Source organism: Crocuta crocuta, unplaced genomic scaffold (genome assembly GCF_008692635.1).
Source record: "Crocuta crocuta isolate KB4526 unplaced genomic scaffold, BGI_CrCroc_1.0 scaffold16, whole genome shotgun sequence".
Taxonomy (NCBI): Eukaryota; Metazoa; Chordata; class Mammalia; order Carnivora; family Hyaenidae; genus Crocuta; species Crocuta crocuta.
Genome location: NW_027531893.1, coordinates 1,313,215 through 1,340,563, shown reverse-complemented (window position 1 = coordinate 1,340,563; position 27,349 = coordinate 1,313,215). Strand labels below are relative to the sequence as shown.

Below are 27,349 nucleotides of genomic sequence, written 5' to 3'. Positions count from 1 at the left end.
CTACCAAACATTCAAGGACTTACTACTTCTCATTCTCAAACTCATCCAAAAATTAGAGAGGAGGGAATGCTCCCAAACTCATTTTATGAGACCAGAGTCACCTTGATACCAAAACCAAAAAAGGACACGTAAAAAAAAATTAAAGGCCAATAACCCTAAAGAACATAGATACCAAATCCTCAACAAAATATTAGCTAACTGAATTCAATGGTACATTAAAAGGATCATGCATCATGATCAAGTGAGAATTATTCCAGGGAAGTAAGGATGGTTCAATATCCATAAATCTAACAAGGTGATACACCACACTGACATAATGAATGATAAAACTCATATGATCCTCTCAATAGATGCAGAAAAAGCACTTGAAAAATTCAACATCATTTTATGATCAAGGTGGGTATAGATTGAATGTACCCCAGTATAACAAAAGCCATATATGACAAGCCCACAGCTATCATATGCTCAGTGGTAAAAAGGTGAAAGCCTTTCCTTTAAGATCAAGAACAAGACAAGGATGCCCTCTCTCACTACTTCTATTCAGCATAGTACTGGAAGTTCCAGCCACAACAATTAGGCAAGATAAAGAAGTAAAGGCATCCAAATTGGAAGGAAGAAGTAAAACTGGCACTATTTGCACATGACATAATATTATATAGAGAAAATCTTAAAGATTCCAACAAAAAACCTACTGAAGCTGATAAAGTAATTAAAATTGCAGGACACAAAACAAATATAATTTTTTTGTGTTTTTATATAGTAACAATGAAATTTAAGAAAAAGAAATTAAGAAAACCATACCATTTACAACTGTATCAAAAAGAATAAAATATCTGGGAATAAATTTAACCAGGAAGTGAAAGACCTATATATTAAAAACTATAAGACATTGATGAAAGAAACTGAAGAATACACAAATAAATGGAAAATATTCTGTGCTCATGAGTTGAAAGAATTAATGTTGTTAAAATGTCCATTTTAACCAAAGCAGATTCAATAAAATTCTTGTCAAAATTTCAATGACATTTTTCACAGATTTTGAATAAACAATCCTAAAATTTGTATGGAACACAAAAATCTGAATAGCCAAGCAATCTTAAGAAAAAAGGATAAAGCCAGAAGCATCATGCTCCCTGATTTTACATGATATTCCAAAGCTATAGTAATCAAAACAGTATAGTATTGCCATAAAACAGACTGATAGATCAATAGGACAGGATAGAGAGTTCACAAATAAACCCACACATATATGACCAATTAATTTATGACAAAGAAACCAAGAGTATATAATGGAGAAAGGGCAGTCTCTTCAATAAATAGTATTTGGAAAACTAAACAGCCACATCCAAAAGAATGAAACCAGACCACTATCTTATGCCATACATAAAACGTAGCTCAAAACGGATTGGAGACTTGAATGTAAGAACAGAAACACAAAATTACCAGAAGAAAACATAGGCAGTAAGCTCCTTGATAGTGGTCTTGGTGATATCTTTTTTTGGATCTGACTCAAAAGGCAAGAGTAACAAAAGCAAAAATAAACAAATGTGACTAAATCAAATTATAAAGCTTCTGCATAGAGAAGGAAACGATCAACAAAATAAAAATCAACCTAATGAATAAGAGAAGACATGTGCAATTTATATACCTGGTAAGGAGTCAATATGCAAAATATATTTAAAAATTCATAAAACTCAATAACAACAGAAAACAATTACAAACAGGCAGAGGATCTGAATAGACATTTTTCTAAAGAAGACATGCAGATGTATGAAAGATGCTCAGCATCACTAATCTTCAGGGAAATGAAAATCAAAACCATAATGAGATCACCTGACACCTGTCCAAATGGCTGTCAGGAAAAGGAGAAGAAGTAATAAGTGCTGACAAGGATGTGGAGGAAAAAGGCATCCCTGTACACTGTTAGCGGGAATATAAATTGGTGCAGCCACAATGGAAAACAGTGTGTGGATCCTTCAAAAAATTAAAAATAGAACTACCATATGATCCAGTATTTCCATTACTGGGTATTTACCTGAAGAGTATGAAACACTAATTCAAAAAGAGATATGCACCCTTGTGTTCATTGCAGAATTATTTACAATAACCAAGGTATGGAAAGAACCTAAGTGTTCATTGATGGATGAATGGATAAAAATACCGCATATGTATGAATATCTCTGAGCCATAAAAAAGAATGAAATCTTGCCATTTGTGGCAACACAGATGGCCCTCAAGAGTATTGTGCTAAGTGAAACAAGTCACACAAAGAAAGACAAATACCGCATGGTCTCACTTATATGTGGAACTAATAAACAAATGATCACACAAAATCAAACCAAGCCAGACTCATAGATAAAGAGAACAGATTGGTGGTTGCTAGAAGGGAGGGTTTTGGAAAGGTCGATGAAATGGGGTGAAGGGGATCATAAGGTATAAAACTCTAGTCATAAAATAAAAAGTCATGAGGACATAATGCATACAGTATGGTGACTACAGTCAATGACACTGTATCTCAAATTTTCAAGATGTTAAGACAGTAAATCTTAAAAGTTCTTATCATAGGAAAAAAAATTAAAAAGTGCAAAATTGTAAAGTGATAGATGATAACTAGATTTACTGTGGTGATCATTTCACAATGTACACAAATGTGGAATCATTGTGTTGTATACCTGAAACTAATATAATGTTGGATATCAATTATATGTCAATTAAAAAAGTTAAAGTCTATTATTATATCTGGCTTATATAAATAATTTTGAAATGAAATTGCCTGGAGTGTACTAAATGATCCACAAAAGTTAGCCTCCATTATATGGCTTTGTTTTGTTCTCACAGTGCTTAAGCTCTGCAAATTCTGATGTGCATTTGAGAAACTTACAAAAACTGCTGTCTGAGTTTAATGAGGTGTTGTACTTATGGTTTTCCCAGGGCAATAAAATTTCTAGCACTGCTGCCCTCTGGTTCACCCATGTCAGGCTGAATCCTCCAAGCTTGGTGTTTAGTCATCTGGCATCCCTGCACTTTCAGCGGGTGTCTACGAAATCCATAATAAAATAGATTATGTTATGTCTTCATTGTGTTATCTTTTTAAAGGAGAAAGAATAAAGGTGTTTGGATGTTGACAGTTTTATAGAAAGTCTGCCTCTATAATCTTGACAATAAAACAACAAAACAAACCTGAGCCTTGACTGAAACTTCTGATTTGCTCTGGAGAGATTGTGAAGGCTAGCTTAATTTAAAATGCTGGTGCATGAGAACAACCAAGCGTGTGTTTTCTCTTGGTGAGAACACATGAATAACCCAAAGTTCCTCCTTATGACTTTGTTTTCTACCATATTTGCAGGAACCCAGATTTCAAAAAAAACAAACTCTTACTGTCTTGCTCTTCCACCACAACCAGATCACCTATCCATCCCCTGTCCTTTTTCTCTCTCAGATCTGCCCATTGACCTCCACCCCACCTTCTCCTCTGCAGACAAGGCTGTTCCACAACCAGATCATCTTCCAAGGATCCACTTTGATTTTGTCATTCCCTTGTATAAAGCCAGATTAAAGGACTAGCCATTCTGAAGTCTATTTGGAGGACCAATCTATAAGAGGCTGCTGAAACAGAAAATAAACAGAAAAGATGCTGCTAGCTAACATAACCATTGTTTCATCTCCATATGGGTCTACTTCAGCTAGACATCATACTCTGCTCAGTGGCAGACTTTTTAAAACACAATAAAAAGTGAAATTTCAAGTATTAAATTATTAGCTTCCCTAATAACTTTAGCATTTTAACTGGCCCAGCCCTTACTTAAAATTAAGTCAGTGATTTTCAGTTTTTATTGAAAATAATCCAAAATCCTCATCTTTCATTCGAGGCCAGTTTCACTCTAAGACTTACCTCAAATACTTCCTGACATCAGCTCTCTATTTCTTTAAAAGTCTTTTTAAACTTTATTCATTTATTATTTCAGAGAGAGAGAGAGAGAGAGAGGAAAGAGGGCATAGAAGTAGGGGAGGGGCAGAGAGATAGAAGGAGACACAGTATCCAAAGCAGGCTCTGGAGCCTGATGTGGAGCTCGAACTCACAAACCGCCAAGATCATGACCTGAGCCAAAGGCAAGCACTTAACTGACTGAGCCACCCAGGTGCCCCACAGCTCTCTATTTCTAAGGAGTTTATTTACACATCTTCCTGATACTAGGGTTCTGATCCCTACTTCTATTATGCAGCCTTTTCCTGAACTTTAATACATAATATTCAGCCTGGAAGTCATACCAGTAAGCCCCCAGATGCCCTTAAGTGGAAGCTTCTACCTGCCTGTAGTCATACTCTAGACTTTTGGACCCTTTGATCCAGTTTGACTATTTGGATGAAGCAGTTGCAAACTGATGACCAAGATTAACAAAATATAATTTAGTTGACTCGCGAAGGTGGTGTGTGTGTGTGTGTGTGTGTGTGTGTGTGTGTGTGTGTGTGTTTAATTTGAACCATGTTTTATAAACCAATTTCATATTAAAAATAAAATCTGAATTTCTGGCTTTCCTTGAAAAAACTAAGGAATTTGGTAATATTAGGATCATATTCTTTCATGTCACTAATGCTCCAGACTAAAGGAGAGCTTGTCCTTCAGAGAGAGACTTGCTCTTTTCAGTGCTGCACAGCATCGCTGCACCATTTCACTTTACTCTCTTATCTGCTTGGTCTTTGTTGGCATTTGAATAAAAGATCTGGTAATAAAGATGCTATCAAAATAGGCTGCATTGAAAATAAATCTTGCTTTACCATTCCAGAGCCAACAGTTGGACTGTTTGTTTGAGTTTCTGTCTAGCCCCTGTGTAGTCCGGACCAGCAGCATCAGCATGAGCCTAGAGCTTGTGAGAAATGCAGAAAGCAGGCCCTTCCCCAGACACACTGAATCAGAATCAGTATTTTCAGCTTCCCTGGGTGATTCATACACAAGTTAAAGTTTGAGAAGCAGTGGGTTACTTCCTTTTTCCCTTTTTCTCTTTAACTCTGGCTTCCAATTTGGAAACCAGATACATGCTTCCAGGTAATAACATCCTGCTCAAGTTTAATCCCTAAATTTAGAACATAGCTTGAAAAGTTGTCCATCCTTCAATGTAAGGTTCAAACTTACATCTTGTCTATGGAGCTTCCCCCAAACAATCGTACACATTTTATACTTTTACATTTGAGCCCCAGAAGATTATAATTGCAGCTGGCTAAGGCACCATATCTGCCTTGTCCCTGAGAGCTGCCTTCCCAGAATTTGTGGAAAGTGCCTCATTTATCATATCTTAAGGAAAGCTTAAAGTCCAGAAAAGGTTGAATACAGAATTCTCTCTCTCTGCATGAGCAGGATGGCAATCTGTCTTAGTTTTCTTGGGATAGTACTGGTTTACACCTGTCGTACACGTATTTTTCTGATTAGCAACACTTTTCATTCTCAAAAGTGTCCTTTTGGCTGATAAATTATAGTCATCCTATTGATGGGTCCACCATCGATAAGAATATCTCCTTCCAATTCCTGTTTTCTATTATGTAATCTTCCTTGGGTCAGGCTTGGACTCATGGGAAGGAAAGTATTCTTTCCCATCAACACTCTTCAGGCATTTAAAATACACAGAATTATTTTTTAAAATCAAATATCTGTGAATATTCTTGTTAAGAAGTAACAAAAGATGGATGGACACACTTCATTGTTTTCTGTTATTCATATCTATTTAAAAAACTAATATTAAGGTGAGTAATTTTTGGTGACCAGCTTCTTCTAATGAAGAAGAAAACTCGTAAACTGTCCGTGCTGTCACTGAAGGGGTATGCTGGATATCCGGTTCACAGAACCAGCTCCGAGGTAAAGGAAACATTGCTTCATTTTATCGGTAGAAAGCTATAGACTGACCCGTTGTCTCTAACTTTACCATACTTGTCTCCTGTTGATCCTTTTTTTTCTCTTCTGTCTCTTTCTCTGCCTTCTTAGCAAGCCCCCTATTCCTAAAATAGAGCTGTTCCCACCATTTACCACCACTATGCATTACAATCACCGCTACACTATCGGTGTAGGCACATAATAATAAAGCCACAATTAAAGGAGACCAATGTCTAGTCAGTTAGACTGTAGGTGAATTGTTTTCCCCTCTCAATTCCTCTCAAGTCTAGTGGAAATCACTGGTATCTTATCAAAATGAACTCTGCAACCATAACCAGTAAGAATTTAAACAGAATTTTGTTCTAGAAACAGGAAAGCACTATAGTATACGAGCTCTTGAGCTGAATTAGAGCAACACAATAATGTCCACTTCTTTTCTGTTTATTGTGAAGAAAAATAGAAGAAAAAACCCTCAGAATTCTAAGACTGATCTTACAAAAAAGATTTTTAAAATCATGATTCATTCTTAAAATACTACATGAAACAAGGGTGGGGGGGAGTTGAGAGGGCTTTTTCAAATAAAAATGCCTCACAAGAAATGAAAAGAAAAAGAAATTTCCGTTCAAAAAAGTATATACTCCCTATGTTTCCAAAAAAATAGATGGGTAAGTTCAGCAAACAAACCACATCCAACCAGACAAAAGGCAGTCGTGCAGAATACAGATGTTGTAAATTCTGTTACACAGTCTGAGGTCTAATGTCACTGTTCCATGGTCTCCTGCTCTGTGTGTACATTGTGCCTCCCTGGCTCATTTAGGGTCATCGCCACTTTTTCTATTGCACAGAGATTCTCCCATCTCACCAGAGAGAGATGAAGCTATTAAGTGCAGACTAATTATCAATATGGACAGGGAATTACTGTTTGCTGACATTAAAAAAAAAGTATTATAAGCTTTCTAGCAATATATCTTAAAAAATTTCCCCCATTTTTTAATTTAAATTTAAGCTGGTTAAGATACGGTGTAGTCTTGGCTTCAGGAGTAGAATCCAGTGATTCATCTCTTACATACGACACCCAGTGCTCATCCCAGCAAATGCCTTCCTTCATGCCCATCACCCATTTAGCCTACCCATCTCCCCTCCAGCAACCCTCAGTTTGTTCTCTGTATTTAATTTTTTAATTTTTAAAAAATGTTTATTTATTTTTGAGAGAAAGAGAGACAGAGCACAAGCAGATGAAGGGGAGAGAGAGAGAGAGAGAAAGAGGGGGAGACTCAGAATGCGGAACAGGCTCCAGGCCCTGAGCTGTCAGCACAGAGCCGGACACAGGCTCAAACTCGGGAACGGAGAGGTCATGACCTAAGAAGCCAAAGTCAGACGCCCAACCGCCTGAGCCACCCAAGCACCCCATTTGTATTTAATTTTTTAAATGTTTATTTATTTTTAAAAGAGATAGAGAGGGGCAGGGAGAGAGAGGAAGACATAGAATGTGAAGCAGACTCCAGGCTCTGAGCTGTCCAGAGCCTGATGCAGGGCTTGAACTCACAAACCATATCATGACCAGAGCTGAAGTCAGATGCTTAACTGACTGGGCCATCCAGGTGCTCTTGTTGTCTGTATTTAACAGTCTCTTATGGTTTGCCTCCCTCTCAGTTTTTTTTTTTTTTTTAGGTTTATTTATTTATTTTGAGAGAGACAGAGACAGCATAAGTAGGGGAGGGGCAGAGACAGAGAGAAAGAGAATTCCAAGTAGTCTCTACACTGCCAGCACAGAATCCCATGCGGGGCTCGAACCCACCAAGCCATAAGATCATGGTAGGAGCTGCAACCAAGAGTTGGACGCTTAATCAACTGAGCCACCCAGAAGCCCCAAACACCCTCTCTGTTTTTATCTGATTTATCCTTCCTTTTCCTTATGTTCATCTATTGAGTTTCTCAAATTCACATATGAGTGAAATCATATGATATCTGTCTTTCTCTGACTGACTTAATTCCCATACCATAATGCCTTCTAGATCCATCCACATTGTTGCAAATGGCAAGATTTCATTCTTTTCCATTGTTGAGTAGTATTCCAATCATTAAACAAAATGTTAAGAACATATGAAAAATAATATAACACACTCGTACACTTCATCCTATTTTTAAAATTTTGACAACTTGCCACATTTGCTTGAACTTTTTAGGTAAATAAAACATTCCATGTATATTCCTTCATTTCTTTCTTCTTGGTCAATCCCCAAAGTCAACCATTGTCTAGAATGTGGTTTGTGTCCTTTCTATCCATGTTTTTGTGATTTTACTAAATGTAGACACTAATAAATTAATAAACAACGTATGGTTTTAAAATTAAATAAGGTTTACTGTTCACTTTTCAACTTGTTTTTTTACTCATACAAAAAATGCCTATTTACCTTAATTTTCCATCTTACTCATGTATTTCAAATGTGTTCATATTGATACATGTAGACCTACTTTTAATTCATTTTAAATGGATATGGCATTTCTTTTTATGAATTTATTACAATTCATCTGTCCATTTTCCCTCTAAAGGCTGTTAGGGCTCTTTCCCCAACATCTTTGTACCTACCTCCATGTGGATACAGGAAAGAGATTTTCTAAGCTAGAGTATATGTTTATAAAACTAGTAGTGAAATTTCTAGATCGAATGAGTAGATTCTAACTGTAGTGAGTATTGTTCAAGTGACATCCAAGATGGTTATATCTGTTTATATCCGACCAACAATGTGAGAAATTTCCATTTCACCAACCATTGATATATTGGGCTAATTTATTCATCTGACAATCTGATGGTATGAAAAGTTCTTCTTAATTTAATTTGACTTGCTTGAATACCACTGAAGTATTTTTTCATGGTAATTGAACATAATTGTTCCTCTCCTGCAAATTACCTTATTTATAGCTTCTTATTTTTCTGTTGTTTGTTTGCTTCCTTTTTTTCATGAGTTGTGGTTATTTTTTAGATTCTTAATACTTCTTTAGAAGTTAAATATTTGCAAAAGTTTTTCTTAATCTCTGGCTCATCTATGAAATTTGCTTCATTGTGTTTTTGGTTGACAAGTTTTAATGTTAATGCAGTTATTTTAAAATTTTGGTTTTTTTTTATTTTTACTACCTTGTATGAGAAATTCTCCCTGTATTATATACTCCCATGTTTTTTTCTGAAGTTTAAACTTTTCAAGTATAGGGACTTGATTTATTTATATAGGAAACTGATACCTTATTTTTCCTAAATGGGTAGCCAAAATGTCCTGGCTTTTTAAATTGGATGGTCCATCTTTTTCCCACCAATTCCTGTTGTTACACATTTCTTATGCCAAACTCCTATAAATGCAGGCACATATGCTTCTGGGCTCTTTATTTTGTTCTTCAATCACAGCTCCCTTTAAAAATCATTTCCAACAAACTTATTAAATTCTTTTAATTATTATAGCTTTTTAACAAGTTTGACAATCTGTATCTCAAGTCCTTCATCTAATGCTTTTCTCAAACTTGTCTTGATCCCTCTATTGTTTTCCTCAGATTTGGAGTGCTTTCATTGCTGTGTTGATTTTATTTTCAGTCATTCTTTTTTTTTTTTTTTTTTACAAATAGTTTATTGCCAAGTTGGTTTCCATATAACACCCAGTGCTCATCCCCACAAGTGCCCTCCTCCATGCCCATCTCCACCCTCCCCCCCCCACCCATCAGTCCTCGGTTTGTTTCCCAGCATTCAAGAGTCTCTCATGGTTTGCCTCCCTCCCTTTCCCCCACCATTTCCCCCCTTCTTCTCCCCCATGGTCCTCCATTAAGTTCCTCCTAATCCTCCTATACGTGCAAACATATGATATTTGTCCTTCTCTGCCTATTTTCAGTCATTCTTAATTATCTTTTTCCATGCTGAAATTTTATTTTCATATTTATCTGGAGTGGTAATTGTTTTATTTTTGTGTTTATTCTTTCTATATTCATTATTCCTCATCTAGAAGCTTTACAATTGCCTCCAGTAATTACGTTCTTAGCTTCCAATCTAGAATGTCTTATCTTGGCAGCCTGGGGTCCTGCCCTACCAGGACAATGCAAATCCAGTCCTCTAGCTGGACCCAGTAGCTTGAGTCAGGTGCTGGGTGGGACACTGGGGAGGGTCTGCCTCCCGTGAATGCTGCCACAGACAACTGTCTGTCTAGCTTTCTGCTTCTCCCCAAAGCTGCAAGGAAACTACACTCTGGCACTTAGTTTGGCTCATTGAACTTGACTGACCCCAGGATGATGTGGGAGCATTTTGAACCATTATGTTCTCACCTTTACTCCCCTTGGTTGTTTGTCTGACCCATTCTGATATATAGAAATGTGTTTGCTTTGTGTTTAGCGTGGACAAGGGGTTGGGGTAGAGGGATCCTAATTGTACGAATTGCATTTACACTGCTGATCATAAACTTTATAGATAGAAGAACTTATTTAAAAGGTGAAGACATCTGCCAAGTAAATGGACAAATGTGTTTTTCTGACTTAGGAATAAGTAAAGGGATGGGAAAATAACACTTATGAATGCCTACTACATGTCAGATACAATACTTGGTGCTCCATGTGATTTAATGTGCCTCACAGACTTCTGTGAGGTACATATTGTAATTCCATGTTCAACTAGAGATCAGTGATCACGTTGCTATTATGTAGTTGAGCTGGGATTCAATTCAAGCAAAAATGCCACGAGAACATATTTTTTTTTTAATTTACTGCTCTCTTCCTGCACTGAAAGCAGTGCCTGGCACATAGGAAGCCCTCAGGAATATTTCTTGAATAAATGTTTTCTTCTCACAGTTTTTCTGTGTTCTCCCTACAGTTGTTTCTATGGCTAGGGCTTAATCCTTATAGAAAACTCTCAGTCGTTATCCTAAACACAGAATTCTTCAGCATTAGGAACTTCTTTACTTTGCCTTGTTTTCCTTTTTGTTTTTTCTTCCACTTGTCTGGCACCAGATATCTTAACCCTCACCCCGGTGGGGGAATGTCTCTACATTTTTCCCAGAGCTCTCATCTCTCTTGCCAGTAAACAAGCATTGGAGCTAAAACTTTTCCTGCATAGGTTACTTCCTCACAGCCGACACTTTCATGCTTCCCCAGGCCCCATTTAACAATAACACAGTGCTATCTTGTCTTAACCACCTCCGCCAAGTGCAGCCAGGGTACCTGCTGCAGAGGTAGGAAGGCAAATGAAGCTATGACTAGGCTATTTGGATAATGGTTTCTCCTACAGAAATTCCAACTGTCAAATTGTCTTGGGAAATGTGGCTGATTATATTTAAAAATCACCTTGGTTCTCTTTTAAATTATACCTCCAGACGGAATTGAAATAAAAATTAGGCTTTAAAATACAGTTTCTTTGCCCCTTCCCTCATTTTTTTAATGACACTCTGGTATTAGGGAGCAATTTGGGTGATGAATTAGTACGTATGTGGGGGGGGGGATGATCTCTCAGCGCAGCTGGAGGAAAGCAGGACCAATCACGGACCTCACTCACTGCAATTGATTTTCTAAAGAGGACGCAAAGCAATTAAGAAAGGAGAAAAATCATGCATTTTAAATCTGTGTGCTACAAGAAAAACACTATTATTATTTGACAGAGCCTGTAAAGGGCTTTGCATGGTTTGTGATACACCTACCTTTTCTGCTGCAGTGATTTCTCAAGACTCAATCCATATTAATTGCAAGGCTTAACATGACTAGAAATATTCTCATGTTGGAAGATAAAGGGTAAGGAGGAGCTTGGCTACAGAGTCAAGGAAAAATAACTAGCATTTCTTGTTTTTAGCCCAAATAGAGAGCAGGGAAAGGCAACTGGTGGTACCACTATGCCAATTACTGGGGAATGATTTAACTCCTACTTTTCATTTAACCTCTGCAAGTAATTAGCAATGGAGATGTACATTCCTCACACGCCACACACACAGAGGACCTGGAAATGACCACAGAGTTCACCTTGTTCTCTGACCTGAGAATGCATTAGCAGGTGATCAAAATGCAGTCTGTGAAGTGACTGCTACAGAATCATGAGGAGTCTGTTAAGCGTGCAGCATCTTGTGCTTTGCATGCAGAGGTTGTGATTTTAAACAAGTAGTTCAGGTGAATCTGGGGTGGCTGATCCACAGATGACATTTAAAACTCTTTTAAGAGTCTTGTTCATTTTACAGATGAGGAAATGAGCCAGGGATAGCATGACAGAGTCACTCGGGGAGTTTTTCAGAACGTGCAAGATAAGTCAAGGCAGCTAGGCTATGCTCTGGCAAAGTCTCTAAATCTCAGCAGTGTAAAAACAACCCGAGTCTAGGGCTTGTTCACACTATCTGTCCATCATGGATCATGATTACCCTGCAATCCAGGCAGAGGGAGGCCTCATCTCAACTTATGCTTTTGTAATTGAAAACCCAGAAAACAATGGAGTAAGGAGGACTGTGCACAAGCTTTTAAAGATCTGATATAAATACCATTATAGAAGCAATATCCTTGATGGGCTTGGGAGTCAGACAGACTCGTGTTAAATCCTCTTACTCTCTTTATAGACTGTGAGACTTTGGGCAAATTGCTTCACTTCTTTAAGTCTCTGCTCATCTGTAAAAAGGGGGTAATATTGAGTATTTCTAATAACTGGTATGAAGCTTATAGTGAAAGTTCATATTGATTATCATTACCAAACGAGGTGTAAAAATGTATCCTGGAAGGGGGAAAAAAGACAGCGTTCTTGTTCTGTCCTTTGCCACATTTGTCACTCTATTTGAATTTCCTTCCTTTGGTCATTTTCTTTCTCCTGCATCCTACCTCTCCTCTAAGAAAGGAAAGGTCTTCACATCCTTCTACCATAAGACATCACCAGTCTCATTCAGCATAGTTATCAACTGTCTACTGTTTGACTGGCACTGTGTTTGGTGTCAGAGGAAACAGAAATTAAACAGTACGCTCCACGCGCTTGAGGTATTTGGAGTCTAGAGGAGGCAATGGTGGTAGCGAAGTGGAGCACACACTGTAACGCAGGCCGAGGTATCCAAGATGTATTGAGAGCATCGAGGATGATTCCTAGTTTGTATTGCTGCCTGAGCTGCCTTCCTCAAAAAGGACAGAGAGAGAGGAGAGAGCATTTCAGGACGCAGGTACAGCATGTGCCAAAGAAAGAGAGGCAAGAACAGCCACGAATAGTCAATAGTAATCTAGGGACTGCAAATAGTGAAATACTGCTAACATGGAAAACATGAATGTGGGAGACAGGTACTTGGGGTTTGGGAGAGGGTTTTGGGGACAAATCAATGGCAAAATCTTAAAGATCCATCAGTGTTTCTACATGTTTTGTTTAGATATTTCTTTCCCCTGTAAGAAAAAGGGAGTCATTGAACAAGGACCAGGTTGGCCTTTAAAAAATAGTGCTCTGGCAGGAGATGTTGGGAAAAAGACTCTGAAAATGGTCCATGGGAAAGAGAGATGGGACAGCCACAAGGAAAGCAGTGCCAGCACAGAGATGAAGAAGCAGATGGAAAGGGGGAGGTCAATTTAGGAAGTGAGGCAACATAGACTGATGATTTGAAGCATCTGAGATGACACACAGGTTTCATATCTGGGATTGGGGTGAAGGCTAGCAGGTTCTGGGGGATAAAGAAAACAGAAGTAGCAGTAAGTGGTGGGCAAGTGGGACTGTGTGTGACAGGGGACATCGGGGTACTGGAGGAGGATGAATTCCTAGAGATCTATTTGCCTTTTAATTACATGTCTAGATACAAATTATTTGTTTAAATCACTTGGCATGCTTTATATACAACCTGACTTTGTGATTACTGTTTGCCACAGTGTATATTGACTTTCAGAAACTGTGCAGGCTTCTTGAAAGCAGAAACATTAATTTAAAGTTATGTTTATGTACAGTTCACTTAGCACAACACTTTGGGCTTAGCAAGGTCTCATATTCATGAAAAAATATATATCAGATTTGGATATTCTGGCTTTGTTCATCTAACACATTACTCTTAGCATGACTTCTATTTTTTTTTCTTCTTGTCCTACATCATTTTGATGCTCTTTTGTGACTAGAGTGCTTACTTTCTCAGAGTTTACAGCATTTCCCCCATATCTTAAGTCCCTACCACGTTTTAAACCAACATTTAAAACAATGTCAACTATTTCTATTGAAATGTTTAATTGTTTGACTTGTCCCTTTCAAAGTTCAGTATGTCTTCTTGGAGTTTTTCCTCTTTGCTCTTTTTTCACTTGTAGTCGTTTAAATTCTCTCTCCTTCATTTTCATTTTCTCTGTTAGAATCCTCAACATACCACTTCCCTCCTTCTGGTACATCCTTCAACACTTACAAGTTTACACTTCTCTACAAGCATGATATTTCTCCTGTTTTGTTATTTTTGGTTTTTTTCAGATTTTGCACTATAAGACTCTCATTGGTATCATTTCTTCTATTTATTATAATTTATATTATAACTTTGAAACTCATGACATGTCAGATGAATATATTGTGAGGGAAACATAGGGAGCACATGACAGCTGCAGATAAGAGCTGTCTTTAATGCCATAGTCCCTCCCTCCCAAACCCATGTCACGACTGCATGCTAATGCTCTGCTATGTTGACTCTTTCCTCTCCAAGTCTCTCTTGGTGTAAAATATTTTTCAGAGAGATCCTGAAATATTTGAGAGAAAACTGAATCTGGTTTCAATTTTACAACCAATCAACTAGGACATGCTGCTCAGTTTCCATGTGGCTGTTTCCCCTCTCCTTATCTCAAAGAGGGGTTCTAATTAGGGATAAGCCAGGGATAAGCCAGATGGAGTGAGACATACCTGGAAGAAATGCACTCAGAAAATATTATTGCTCAATTTTCTCCTCTTACTGCTCCTCAAAACACTCTGGCCTTCTTTTTATCTTTTTGGCTTATTAATAGAAAATCAAAGAAAAGCCAAGAATTGGAAAAATGAGTAAGGGAATAGTAGAGTATACTGAGAAAAGTAAAAATTAACAAGATGATAAAAACAGTAATAAAAGAACAAAGTTGCACAGAGAATATCACTGGAACTATGGCATGTGGCCTAGGCCAACTTTAACTTTTTATCTGGGAATATTTAAGAAACTTCCTCTCCAAAATGAGGAAAATTCAATTATTAATTTCATTCAAATATTTATATAAATATGAATTCTATTGTAGGTTTGTTTCATTGATCACCAGCTATTCATTGGAGAAGGATTAAGACTACTTTTATGTTTACATCATAATTAAAAACTGATATTTCATTGTAAAGCAAGAAGAAAGTGGGATTCCTTTGGTAAAGCGGTATTTATCCTAATGTATTAGGAATATACTTATTACCACTGTGGAAGCTATAAGAACACAGATATTCAGTTGTGATTGAGATCACAGCTCTAGAGTCAGACAGATGTTGACAGGAAATATCTATATAGCCACATTTTGGTAATCTGTTTACTTGTTTCTGTCTCCGTTTCTAATCTAGAGAATTGGACTAATAATAATACCTAATTCATAAGGATTGAATTTGATCTTCTGTTTGACTTATGCCCATGAGCATAGCCTACTTGGCTATAAAATATTTCCATGTAAACTTTGAAAAACATTTCCTCCAACTAGAAGATCTTAAGATGCCAATTGAATGCCATGACTCATAATGAACATTTGGGTACAGGTGTGAAGGGGCAGCATATGTTGACAAGCTGACATGACCTGCTTGTATAGCTGAGACATTCAGCAAATGACACACATGCAAGACTGCTACTTCAGTTCTCATATGCCCATCTGTAGTAGTTAGAATCACTGCAATTTTCTACCTTGAAGACACTGAGTAGCAAGAAGTCAAGTGAGGAAATGGATAAGATACACTCCTTCTGTGTTTTGACCTTCTAAAGTATTATCACGAAGAGAAATGCCTCAGTTGTTGATAATGATTATCAAGCCACACTTTATATAACTCTTCAAAATAGAGGGTAAATCTTCAAAAAACACAAAATATAGAAAAGACTACACATAACCACTGGTAAAGCATGAAGTCTGAGTTCTGACAGAATCTGTGTTTAAATCCATAGCATGTATGTGAGCTTTGTTGATTCACATATCTTTTTTGCATCAGTTTCCCCAAATGGAAAATGAGAATGATAGAATACATGTGATTGTCTTATTGGTTTGTAACGAAGGCTAAATAAGATAATTCAGATAAAGCAGCTTGCAGAATGCCTGTAACAGAGGCATGTTCTGCAAAGGGAATCCCTTCTCTTTCCCTTGGAATATTATATTGCAAAACTACTAAGGGTCTCTAATTACTGATGCTACATTTTTTTTAATGGTTATTTATTTTTGAGAGAGAGANATGAATCATGAGATCATGACCTGAGCTGAAGTTGACTGCTTAACCAACTGAGCCACCCAGGTGCCCTGTACATTTCTGAACTGAGATGGAAGTAACTGAGATGGGTTAAGGCCAATCTATAGAAACAACTCAACAAGCAGTATAAATGAAAAAAAAAATCAGTCAATAATTTATTGTTTGTTCTATATCATGTAGAATTATTGTATTTTTATAAAGCAAAATTGATTTTTTGTTTTGCTTGAATTTTTTAGTTGTTCTATTACTGGGTGTTTAGAAGCATAGAATTCTTCAGCTTGGTAACCTGACAGTTATAATAAAGTAATTTGCATCCAGGCCCTTTTGGCTATTTTGACCTCCATGCCTCATATTGTTTGAAAAAAAAAAAAAAAAAGTTCTGCTTTCATTGTAGGCAACAGTTAAAATAATATTCTTTGAGTTTATTTAGCAGTTGATTGAATGATTAAATATGCATTTGAAGTAGCCAAAAATGAAATCATGTTATTGTACTAGGAAAAAACCCTCACATTAACATTGATTGAATTTTTAACAAATGAGTTGATTAGTGGAAAAAGAAAGAGGAACACAGTTCATCAAATGCAACTTGATGCCGGGTCCCTGGTTTCTCCACAGACCTAATGTACTCATGTCATAGTGCCTAGAAAAAAAATTAATGACTGTTTCTTAACAAGAATATACTTTCTGATTAATGAATCATGCACTGAAACCACTGCTTTTATTTAGTTAGTTGTTCTCCCTTTCGATGAATTTATATTCACTTCCTCTGAAAATTGTGGAAGATAATCAGAGTGTCATGCACATGCATGTCGAAGGACCAGCACAGAGGATATACGGTCATAGCATAGGTGTGTATAGACTAGCTTAATTTCTTATTTTCTCTGCCATAAGTAAGGACTTAGGCTGAAACTAACCCAGAAATATTAAAATATAGCAAGGGTCCAGGTATGATCCAGGACGTATTCATGGTAGAATGGTAGAATTCAGCCAGGTCTCGGGGGCCCACAGGACCAGGGGAGTTTGAAACAGGAAGCCATCATGCACGCTGGCTAGAGTAACAAATCTTTGAAGGGGGTTCAGGTACAGCAGCATTCAGATTAGAGTCTGCATCTATAACTGCCAGAGACTCACATAGGAGTCCTCAGAAGTAGCTGGCATAAGAAGCAGAAGGGGGAGAGGGAAAGATTAATCACACAAAATCTGAAAAACAAAACTAACTAAACCAAAGCAATGGACAGGGCCTACTGTTTTCACTAGAAATTTTTTAAGGTTTTGAGAGTTCAGAACAACGCTTGACCATAAAAGGTGTGTCATCATCATTGTGAGGAGAGAGAGGCCCGGCCTGGGAGGCTGCTAGAACTGGGTGGATGCCCCCTGCAGGAGGCAACCGGTAGCCAGGGGCAGCAGAGGCCAGTCCCTTCTTCAGCTTTATAGGCAGAGGAGACCTTGGTAGAATCAAGAAGGATTTTTCATTAGCGCACATGAATTTCCTCCAGAGATTCCTAGATCAGTGGCAGGCTTCTCAGGGGGACTGAAGAATCCACCATATAATAATTACTGTGATTCTATTTTAACGTAGACTGGTAAAACCTTGATTAATATTTGTTAAAGGGGAACATCAGAAAGCCATCGTGGGGTGGTGGGAATACACCCACACCAGTTGTGGGTCAACACAGTTAGGGAGACTCTTGCTGCCCTACTTACTGTGTGCCAGCCCTTGCTGATGAGTGCTTGTGCATTTAATCCTCACAACAAGTCTGTTTCTCTCCCAGTCTGACATGTGAGAAAACAGAAGCCCAGAGAAGTTAACTAATTTGCCCAAGTCACACAGCTTGTAAGTGGTGTATACCTGGGACCTAAAGCAGAGAGCTGACCTTTAGTGATTGTCCTCTAACCAAGTGACACTCATTATGCTCACTAAATGCCTGCTGATTCAAACCATTTTGCCATGGTATTAAAAATGTCTTGGGTTTATTGTTCTGGACTTTGAACACTTAAAAGCAATCAGAAAAACGCTTATAAGTACACTGAACTGAAATAAGATCACAAATGATTGGAACATGGTACAATCATTTATTAACTTTTCTAATTAACCAAGGAAAATGACATCATGCTTTCAATGTTTTCTCATTCCATAAGGAAACTAAATTTCTAGGAGGTTTGGCAGCCCATGCTGAGTCATGGAGCTGACAAGTAAATGAGTCCGTAATAGACCCTGGGGCTCCTGGTTTTTCTAGCTCTTTCCCCAGTATCCCATAGCTGCCTGGTCTTGGGAGATGGGATCGTGCTAACCCAGGATCCTCCCTAGAGATTGATAACTAGAATGAAAAGATCTCAAGGGCTGTGCTTCTTTTGCTCTTCTTCTCATCTGGTTGACCGACGGAGAACAACTCTGATTGAATATGTTATTTGATTATTCTAGTTAGTCATACTGAGGATCAACCAACTTTAACCATTAAAAAGGAGAAAATGGACAAAACACAATGTACGACCATCCCTGACTGCAAAGTCAGAGCGGCACCACCCATCCAGTTCTGAACCAGACAATTACATAGAAACTATCAAAGGACAGTTACATAAATCAGGAAATCCATCAGCCTTTTCTCTAGGTTCACTTACCTTGGTGCGAAGGATGATTGGCAATGGCAGTAAAATCAACAGACTGAAAACTATGAGGAAAAACTTGCGATAAACTAAAACATAGCTGAGGACTTTCATTGTCCTGAGCAGGCACCTTTGATAGTGCTCTACTCAAAATAAGGGAGATGTTAAATAACCAACGTGGATTAATATTTCTCTAGCCCATCATCATCATTTACTGCCCTAGACGGATCAACATGAGTTAAAATTAAATCTTGATTTTTATTGTTTTACTGTCACAATTAACATGGAGAGATAAGCCCAAGGGAGTTTGAAAGAAATCACATGCCACTTGCTGGCATGGATTTTGAAAGATACAGCTGTTCTTTCCCTATTTAATTTGTTCACATTATTTAGGATATTTACTGGCCATATCTAGGAGAAGGCAAAATAGTGAAGTTTGTTGACTTTGCCTACAGTGAGGCCCCTCTGCCCCTTTCGATGTCCCCTGACTTCTGGGCTCTGTGTTTGGTTGGTGCCTTAAGCATCCCTACTGGATGCCTCCAGAGCCCTTTCTAAGAAAGTGCATTTTCAGTGTGTGAATTGAAACAGTGATTCCAATAGTAGGAATTTCAGTGTATGGCAATGTGAAAGGTAAAGGTTTTGGTACAGATTTTTCTAGGGCTTCTTGGGTAATGTGTTGAGGCAGCCCTCTGCATTGCTCATGTAAAGTATGGCTTAGAGAAGAGCTCCTGACCTCTCTTATTTGGGAATTCTTTGCTTTCATTCAAAAGATAAATAACACTGATCCTGATGTTGAGCAGCATTTTTCTCCCCAATATCACACTCAGTTGCACAATGATGTATTCACTATTTGAAAGCAAAATTCTGTGTATTTCTTGTACCCCATTGTCTCTTTTGATAGAAAACTGAAAGTTCTCAAGCCTTATATAAGCCCTACCCTGTTCCACGTTTCCATGACTGAGCTGACACTATGGGGTTGATGCTGACTACTTAATTAACAGGAAATCATCCCAGAGATAAGTCATTGAGGCCATTCAAGGGGTGAGTGTGTGTGTGTGTGTGTGTGTGTGTATAAGCACATGTGTGAAGATAGGGACTATTCTGACAGTGGCATAGTGGATGTATTTTACAAGTGCTCAGAGCTAGGGACTCTGATTTGTTTTTAATTATGTTGTAAATTAATAATGCAATACACTTCAATTAAACAACTACTATGCACTTAGCCCTAGGTATAAACAGAATGCATTTCTTTCTATAATTTATAGTCAATTTCTCTTGGCATAAATAACCTTACTTTTATGTAGTCCTTGGTTAGCATTTAGACCTTATTTCTAATTCCACACTAATGTAACTGCTTTCTTTTCTTATCAAAGAAGGTAATTCTTTCACCAATGTTCTTTGTATTATTAACACAGATGAGAAAGCACTTTTCCCTCTAAATGTCCAAATTGCTAAAGATGTATCACAGATAGGGATTCAGGAAAATCAGCAGAGTATACAGAAAAAAAAAAAAGCCTCCAAACCAGAAAGGCACATTACATTTTAAATTTCTAAGGTGAAAAAAAGAGAGGGTAATTACAAATAATAGTAATAAATAATGAGCAATAATAATAAAAAGTGCATTAAAAACACATAAAGGAACACAGTTACTCAAAACAATTTCAATACTGTTTTTTCCCACATAACACCCTGTACAGTTCATTGCATGCTTTTTTTTTTTTTTTAAGGAAACCATTTCTGTTCGTAAATTTCCTTAGGCCACATGGTGAGATCATTTGAGCCTCACTTTCTTATGTTAGAGGATTTTACTTTATGAAATGATACCAAAAATGAAAAGGCATTTGTGTGACATTTAACAGAAATGGAGGAACCGTGGCACTCAAACCAGATGGAGACTGAAGGAAAAGCTCTTGACATTTGTCAGTGCCTCCTTTCTGTGCCCTATTTTCTCTATTCTGGAGCTCTTTTCACCAGACTAAGGCTTGCAACACCCTCCTATTGTGGCCCAAGGCTCTAGTCAACTCAGTCTTCTGTGGGTGCCCCTCATTACAAAATGGTTACACCTTTTCTTTATGTCCAGCCAATCTCTTGTTCCTCACTGTCACTGAGAGAAAAAGATCTGACAGGATAATTCACACTAAGCATGAATGAGTGATATGAGCCGCATACCTCTCTAAGAGTCGCCAGAGAGTGACACTCTCAATGTGAGACTTTGGGCCCCTTGGTAACATATCTTAGGGTGTCATTCAAATCACATCACACTGTTAAGCAGTTCTACAATTGTCAAAGTGCACCTGTTCTTTGTACAGAAATACATAACTTTCCTAATATATCATGGCTGTGCTATGCTTTACCTATCTGATCTAAAATGAATTACACCAATATGTAATTAGGGATTAATTCATTTAAAACATGTTCTTTACAAATGTAAAAATATTAGAAACATTATTTATTTATTTACAGTTATTTACTATGTGCCGGGAATTTACATAACCAACTTGTTTAATCTTCAAAACCCAATACAATGTAATATTACTGTAGGTATTGTTATAATTATTTCTCTTTCAAAGATTTGGAAACTAAAATGCAAAGAGACACAAAATGTCTGAGGTACTAAGTGATGTAATAGTGATTTAAATCCAGTTCTTTCTGGTTCTTAAGGCAATGGTTTTTTTTTTTGAACTATGTCATACATATACCATAATGACTATTAATCTGACACTAATACTAACCATCAGATCTAGAATTTGTATATAGGCACGATTTGGTTGGCTTAGAAATTATAGCTATAGGGCTTACTTTTTTTTATGTTCCTTGAGCCTTATGACTGAATATAACATGTGAAACTCAGGTTCCAGTATGAAGAGAAGAAAGATTCTTTTTATATTCTGGTTACCTTCATGAAGAAGTTAGGTTGACCAGGATATGTAAGCTATGTAGACAGTTTGTATGAGAGGAGTGGAAAGCAGCTTTTACGTGGCTATCCTATGTGCTTCTCTCAGGCTTGCTTTCTGGGTGTCTATTTCTTATCCTACATTTGTTCCCAAATTTGTGCTTTTCTTCAGGCCTTTCCCTCTTCCAAGAATATGCTTCCCTTCTCTATATTTAAATCCCACCAATCCTTGAAGTGTGACTTGCACACTCATTCCCAGTCTGCTGCCTTCTATAAATCCATCCTGACAATTCCCGACTTTCTATGCACCACCCAACAACATCCAAGCAACTTGGAGTGCTTGACAAAGGTACAGGTCCCTGCCCTGTTGGTCAAAATGTGACTTCATGTTGGGGCCCCCGACATAGTTTTCATGCACAGTAATATATGAGAATCATTGACTTAGTATCTGTAAGATACATTCTGGCCTATAAGTAAACTGGCTTACATTAATTACTATTTTAATAATACATGTAAATCTTAAATCCTCAGTAAGACTGCAAACACTTTGAGTCCAGGGGACATTACTTTACTTCCCTTATGTCCCTAGCAAGTTAGGGACAAGTGAATACTCTATGAAAAGTGTCTCTAAATTTACCTACAAATATAGACAAGTGGTAACCAATTAGCGCCTCACTGCTGATAGAGTATGGTTTCTAAGAGCAGTTCTTCAATAGAGTATTCGGTTTGCAAAGAGAAATGGCTTGTTCATGGGGGAATATTTGCTGCATTGCAAATACAATGTATATATACTCAGTATATACACTCAGTATATACTTTTACTAGAAAAAAAGTCAGAATGCTTTTACTATTTGTGAAAGCAGATTGGCACATTTGGTATTTTAAAAAAAAACTGCATTTGTTTCAATTATGTGTTCCTATTTTCATTCCTTGAATTTTTAGAGTTCAAGGTGCATGCCAGTTTGAGTTGATTGCTATTAATTAGACTACTGAATTAAGGAATGTAGGTCATATTTTCTTTTTAGTGCATTGGCTTCTAAGCTTCGACTAGTTCCTAATTTTGACACTCATTCATGGGGCATCTCCATTTATATATTCTTGTTATTTATAAATCCCACAACTTCCAGACACTGCACTGCGAAGGGTTTTACTCTCTGAATGCCATATGTGAACTGTGCCCCAAAACCTTTTTTGATATTATGAAAACTAAGATAACTTTTTCCCTGCCACCTGGCATTTAGTGGTAATTTTCCTAAGTACTTTTTAGTATTTTCAATTTTTTCTTGCCCACTTTTCTATTCTTTAAGATGACGAATTCTCCTGATGGAAGTGAAACATATAGATAATCTATACAGGAAAATTTCCAGGCCCACATCAATGAACTGTATCAGCTTTTATTTTTATTTTCTAATGCAAAGGATAAAGTCATTATTTAGGGAACGACAGTCTACCCTGGGAGACTCCAGATTCCTGCATAACTCCTAAATTGCCACACTGATTATTAACCACAACTTCAGTAATCATTCTTCTGATGCCATGAGGTAAATGGCTGACTGAACAGTGAAGCCTGAACTGTGTCCTGTGGGGTGAGGACCTGAACTCCCATGAACTGAGAAGCAAAGCAAATTCTGAAAGAGAACCTATTTCCGGCAAAAACAGTAGTCACCAGAACACAGTACTCCAGCCCAGACACAACTGGTCACACCCTCTACCAGGGCGGGAGGAATGTTTTCCCTTGACCAACGCTGACCGTATCTTTATTCTGGGTTCTCTGGGAAATGAAAGGGAAATTTTAAGGATAGAGGGAGGAAGAGAGAAATGTCGAGAAGAAGGGAAGAGGAAAAAGGACATTCTGGATTACTTAGCATATCATTAGAAAAGCAAGTGAATTGTCTAGAACTCTGTTTACTTCTGTTTCTTGCCCACTCTTCCCTCCCCTGCCTAATCACCTTGTGTGACAGTCATGTTCAGACTTCTTCACACACGAGTCAGTATTGCCATCCTCCTGATATTCGGAGATGAGCCCAGGACTCCTGGATGTAGCATAATTATCAGCACCTGGATGGGAAAGCGGACCAGAGTTTCAGGTGCTCTGAGAGGATTGCTTATGATTCCAGAATGCCCCAGCAATGGAAGCTGAGGAGCCACAGAAATAGACCACATGACCCCAGCTGATCCAAGTGTTCAGGCCTCTTGTAAAGTCAGAAGGATTCCATATGGTTTGAAGTAGGCAGTCAGAATCTGCTTTTGGGTATAGCTAGGGAGACCAGTTTAAAGAAACTAGTGATACAAAAATTTCCCCCTGGTCATCTCAGTTCTGCTATGAATTCACTCTTGTTCACAGCCATTATGTCTGCTTTTTGTATCTCAGAAAAAAAATATTGGTATTTCTCCCACCGTTTTTACTACCAAAAGTATTGTCCATTTGAGCTTGGGACATCTCCTTGATGACAGTGAAAAGATAAAGTTCCTAACATAGTTCCTAATGGTGATTTCACTGTAAGTGTAGTAAGTGGCATTGACAGTGAAAAGATAAAGTTCCTAACATAGTTCCTAATGGTGATTTCACTGTAAGTGTAGTAAGTGGCATTGACACCATCCAGCTTACTGTCAAGCTGACCCATCTTCTTTGCAAGTTATTTTTTACCTAAGTGCAGAATATTTCACAATATGTCATTAACATGAATACAGGAAGTTAAGCCAGGCTGCCCTCTTGCAGCAATCTTCTGTTGGCATAGCTACAATTTTCACTGTTCTTCATCACATGGCCTTTATTATTTGGGTTTGGCAGCTTTCGGTTCAAAATGGATGCTTATAGAGGAAATTCATTATTTAAAGGAAGGAAATGTATGCCTTGTGACAACTTAAGACCTCATGAAGAAACATACCAACATTTATTCTGACAAGTTATTTATGCTTACATTTTTGTCCATTTTTTTAACCACAGATTCACAGAGATACATTTTCAGAACAATATTTTCTTCTCAATTTATATGATTGTACAGTTAAACCACATTAATTTACAGACTGTGAGGACACAGCTTAATTTATACTTTTGGCCTGGATAAACGTGATATAAAATGACAGTGGTGAGTACTTTAAACTCTGGGAGATTTTATTTACTTGTAATTTTTTAAAATGTTTATTTATTTTTGAGAGACAGCAAGAGAGCATGCAGCAAGCAAGAATGAATGGGGGGAGGGGCAGAGAGAGAAGGAGACACAGAATCTGAAGCAGGCTCCAGGTTCCAAGCTGTCAGCAAAGAGCTCAACATGGAGCTCGAACTCACAAACTGGGAAATCATGACCTGAGCTGAAGTGGGATGCTCAGCTGACTTGAGCCACCTAGGTGCCCCTAAACTCTGGGAGATTTTAAAAGAAATGAAGCAAATAAAATGAAGCCCTTCTCGAGGGGACTGATGTGAATAAAGTACGGTGCCACCATGAAAGAGCTGACCATTGAATGTGGAAGATGCCATGTAGACAGCAAAGAGCTCCTCACGGCTTAGTACAGCATAAGACACGTCCTACGGGAAGGCAACTAATTCTGACTGCTCTGTTAGCTTTCATAACAATTTCCATTTTCCTAACCCCTAAAATAACTGATTAGGAATTCTCACAGCAAGACTCTTGATCTAATGTGGTTTCCTCTACATTTAGGGACTCATTTAATACCTCTGGTTTGGAAAATTGTCTAGGTCTCTGAAATATTGGTGCCAAAAACCTGTTTTTGTTTGTTTGTTTTAGCACATTCTTTCCCCTCCCCAAGTTTGTGTGTGTGTGTGTGTGTGTGTATGTAAGTAATCTCTATACCCGATGTGTGACTCAAACTCACAACTCTGAGATCAAGAGTCACATACTCTTCTGACTGAGCCAGTCAGGCACCCCTAGCCCATTCTTGAACGCGTTTAATGATGGATGAGTCATCCCTCATTCCATATTTAAATATCCCCTTGCTTCTTTGTTAGAATTTTTTCCCCCTGAGATTGAGCCAAAATTTGTCTTCCTGTAGCTTCCATCTGCTTTTTAAATTTTGCTTTTTGAGATCACTGGGCTGGAGTTGGGGAGGTGGAAATCAAGCTACACTTCCACATGACAACCTTCATATATTTGAAGTCTTCTCTTACCCATTTGCTTCAATTGTTCCTCATGTCTCAAATCTCAAGTCTCATCACTATCCTGAGCACTCTTCTCAGATTATAAGCATGAACTAGTTTTTTCTATATCCCTGGCCTGCCACCTGAGTTCAAAGCTCTATTGCAGATGCTGTTCAGCAGACAGGAGCAGTTCTTATGTGGTTCTTATAATAAAGTAGGTTGCACTGCAGAGTTTGGTTTGCATTGCCATATAACACTGTGAAACATTTTGAGCTTACCATCCAATAAACATTCATAATAGTTTTCGATATGCTATAGCTTAGTAATCTCCATTTTTTCATACTGATAAACATGGAAAATTTTTCCTATTAATTTCTATCTTGTTAGATTTTTACAGGTTTTAACTTGCCATGACTTCTGTCATTCATTACATGCATGCTATACACATATTTAATATTAGCACCCTGCATATTTTTATCTAAACCCATTGATAATCTATTCAATAGGTTCCTCTCTCCAGATATCTTCCTTCAAGTTGACACTCTTGCATTAGAAAGCAGCTCTTGGACACTATCATTAACTCAGGTCTACTGAATTGTCTTCTTTGAGTAGACATGAGCTTTTAGTAGAATGTAATCCATTCTAGAGTATGGCCCAAGATTGACATCTCACTCACTGATGTACATTTTAATAGCAATGACTTTTGTCTTCTTGGCAATTAGGATGGCATTTTTCTGTCTCCTGTCTTTAAGCACAAATCCACACTTCTTATTAAAGTTTTGAAAGTTGCTTTCCCAGAAGTCTCTGTTACACATCCGATTATGTCTACTTTCTACTCCTTAGCTAGAATAAATGCCAAAAAAGGACATAAACAGTTTTTTCTAAGGCATTAGTTACTTTCAAATTCACTAAACAATTATTTCTCTGTATTTTGAAATATGCTTTTGTCTGGATAAGAATTGTTAGTAATTACACTTATTGTATCATGGATTTCTCCAATGAAAGAAGGACTATCCCATCAGTTATTATTAAAAAATTAGAAATGTTCATATTTTCTACAAAGGAAATGTTATCAGTATTAAATATGTGTGAATGCATATATGTGACTCTATAAACAGACAGCCAAGATATCACATGTGGAGTTAATGTGAACTGAGTATAATTGGAAGCCACTAGTGTTTTTCCTCTTGGCCACTCTTTCCTCTCTTTTCATCTGTAGGGATGTTATCTCCTGTGCAGACTCAGCATCAGCCACTCTGGGATCTCAGCAGAGGCTCCTGGAGAAGGAGAGAGCCTAGACTGGGATGGACCAAGGCTGAAAGAGTGAATGGATCTCAGACCTTGCCCTCAGGGGAAAGAGGTATTACCTGAAAGTAGAAAGACCCAAGTGTGTACCTCAAAAAATTAAAAGTAGAAATACTATACAATCAAGTAATTCCACTACTAGTTGCTTACCCAAAGAAACTAAAAACACTAATATGAAAAGATATATGTATTCCATGTCTATTGCAACGT

The 27,349-nt window shown here is 37.6% G+C and overlaps 1 protein-coding gene across 1 annotated transcript in view; it reads right to left on the bottom strand.

Moving 5' to 3' along the window:
- Positions 1 to 27,349, bottom strand: part of SLC13A1 (solute carrier family 13 member 1) — a 186,414-nt gene that overhangs the window by 71,950 nt on the left and 87,115 nt on the right. Inside the window, exon 2 of the mRNA XM_077773182.1 lies at positions 18,861 to 18,988. Coding sequence (XP_077629308.1) covers positions 18,861 to 18,988 — 128 coding nt within the window. The remainder of the gene's footprint in view (positions 1 to 18,860; positions 18,989 to 27,349) is intronic.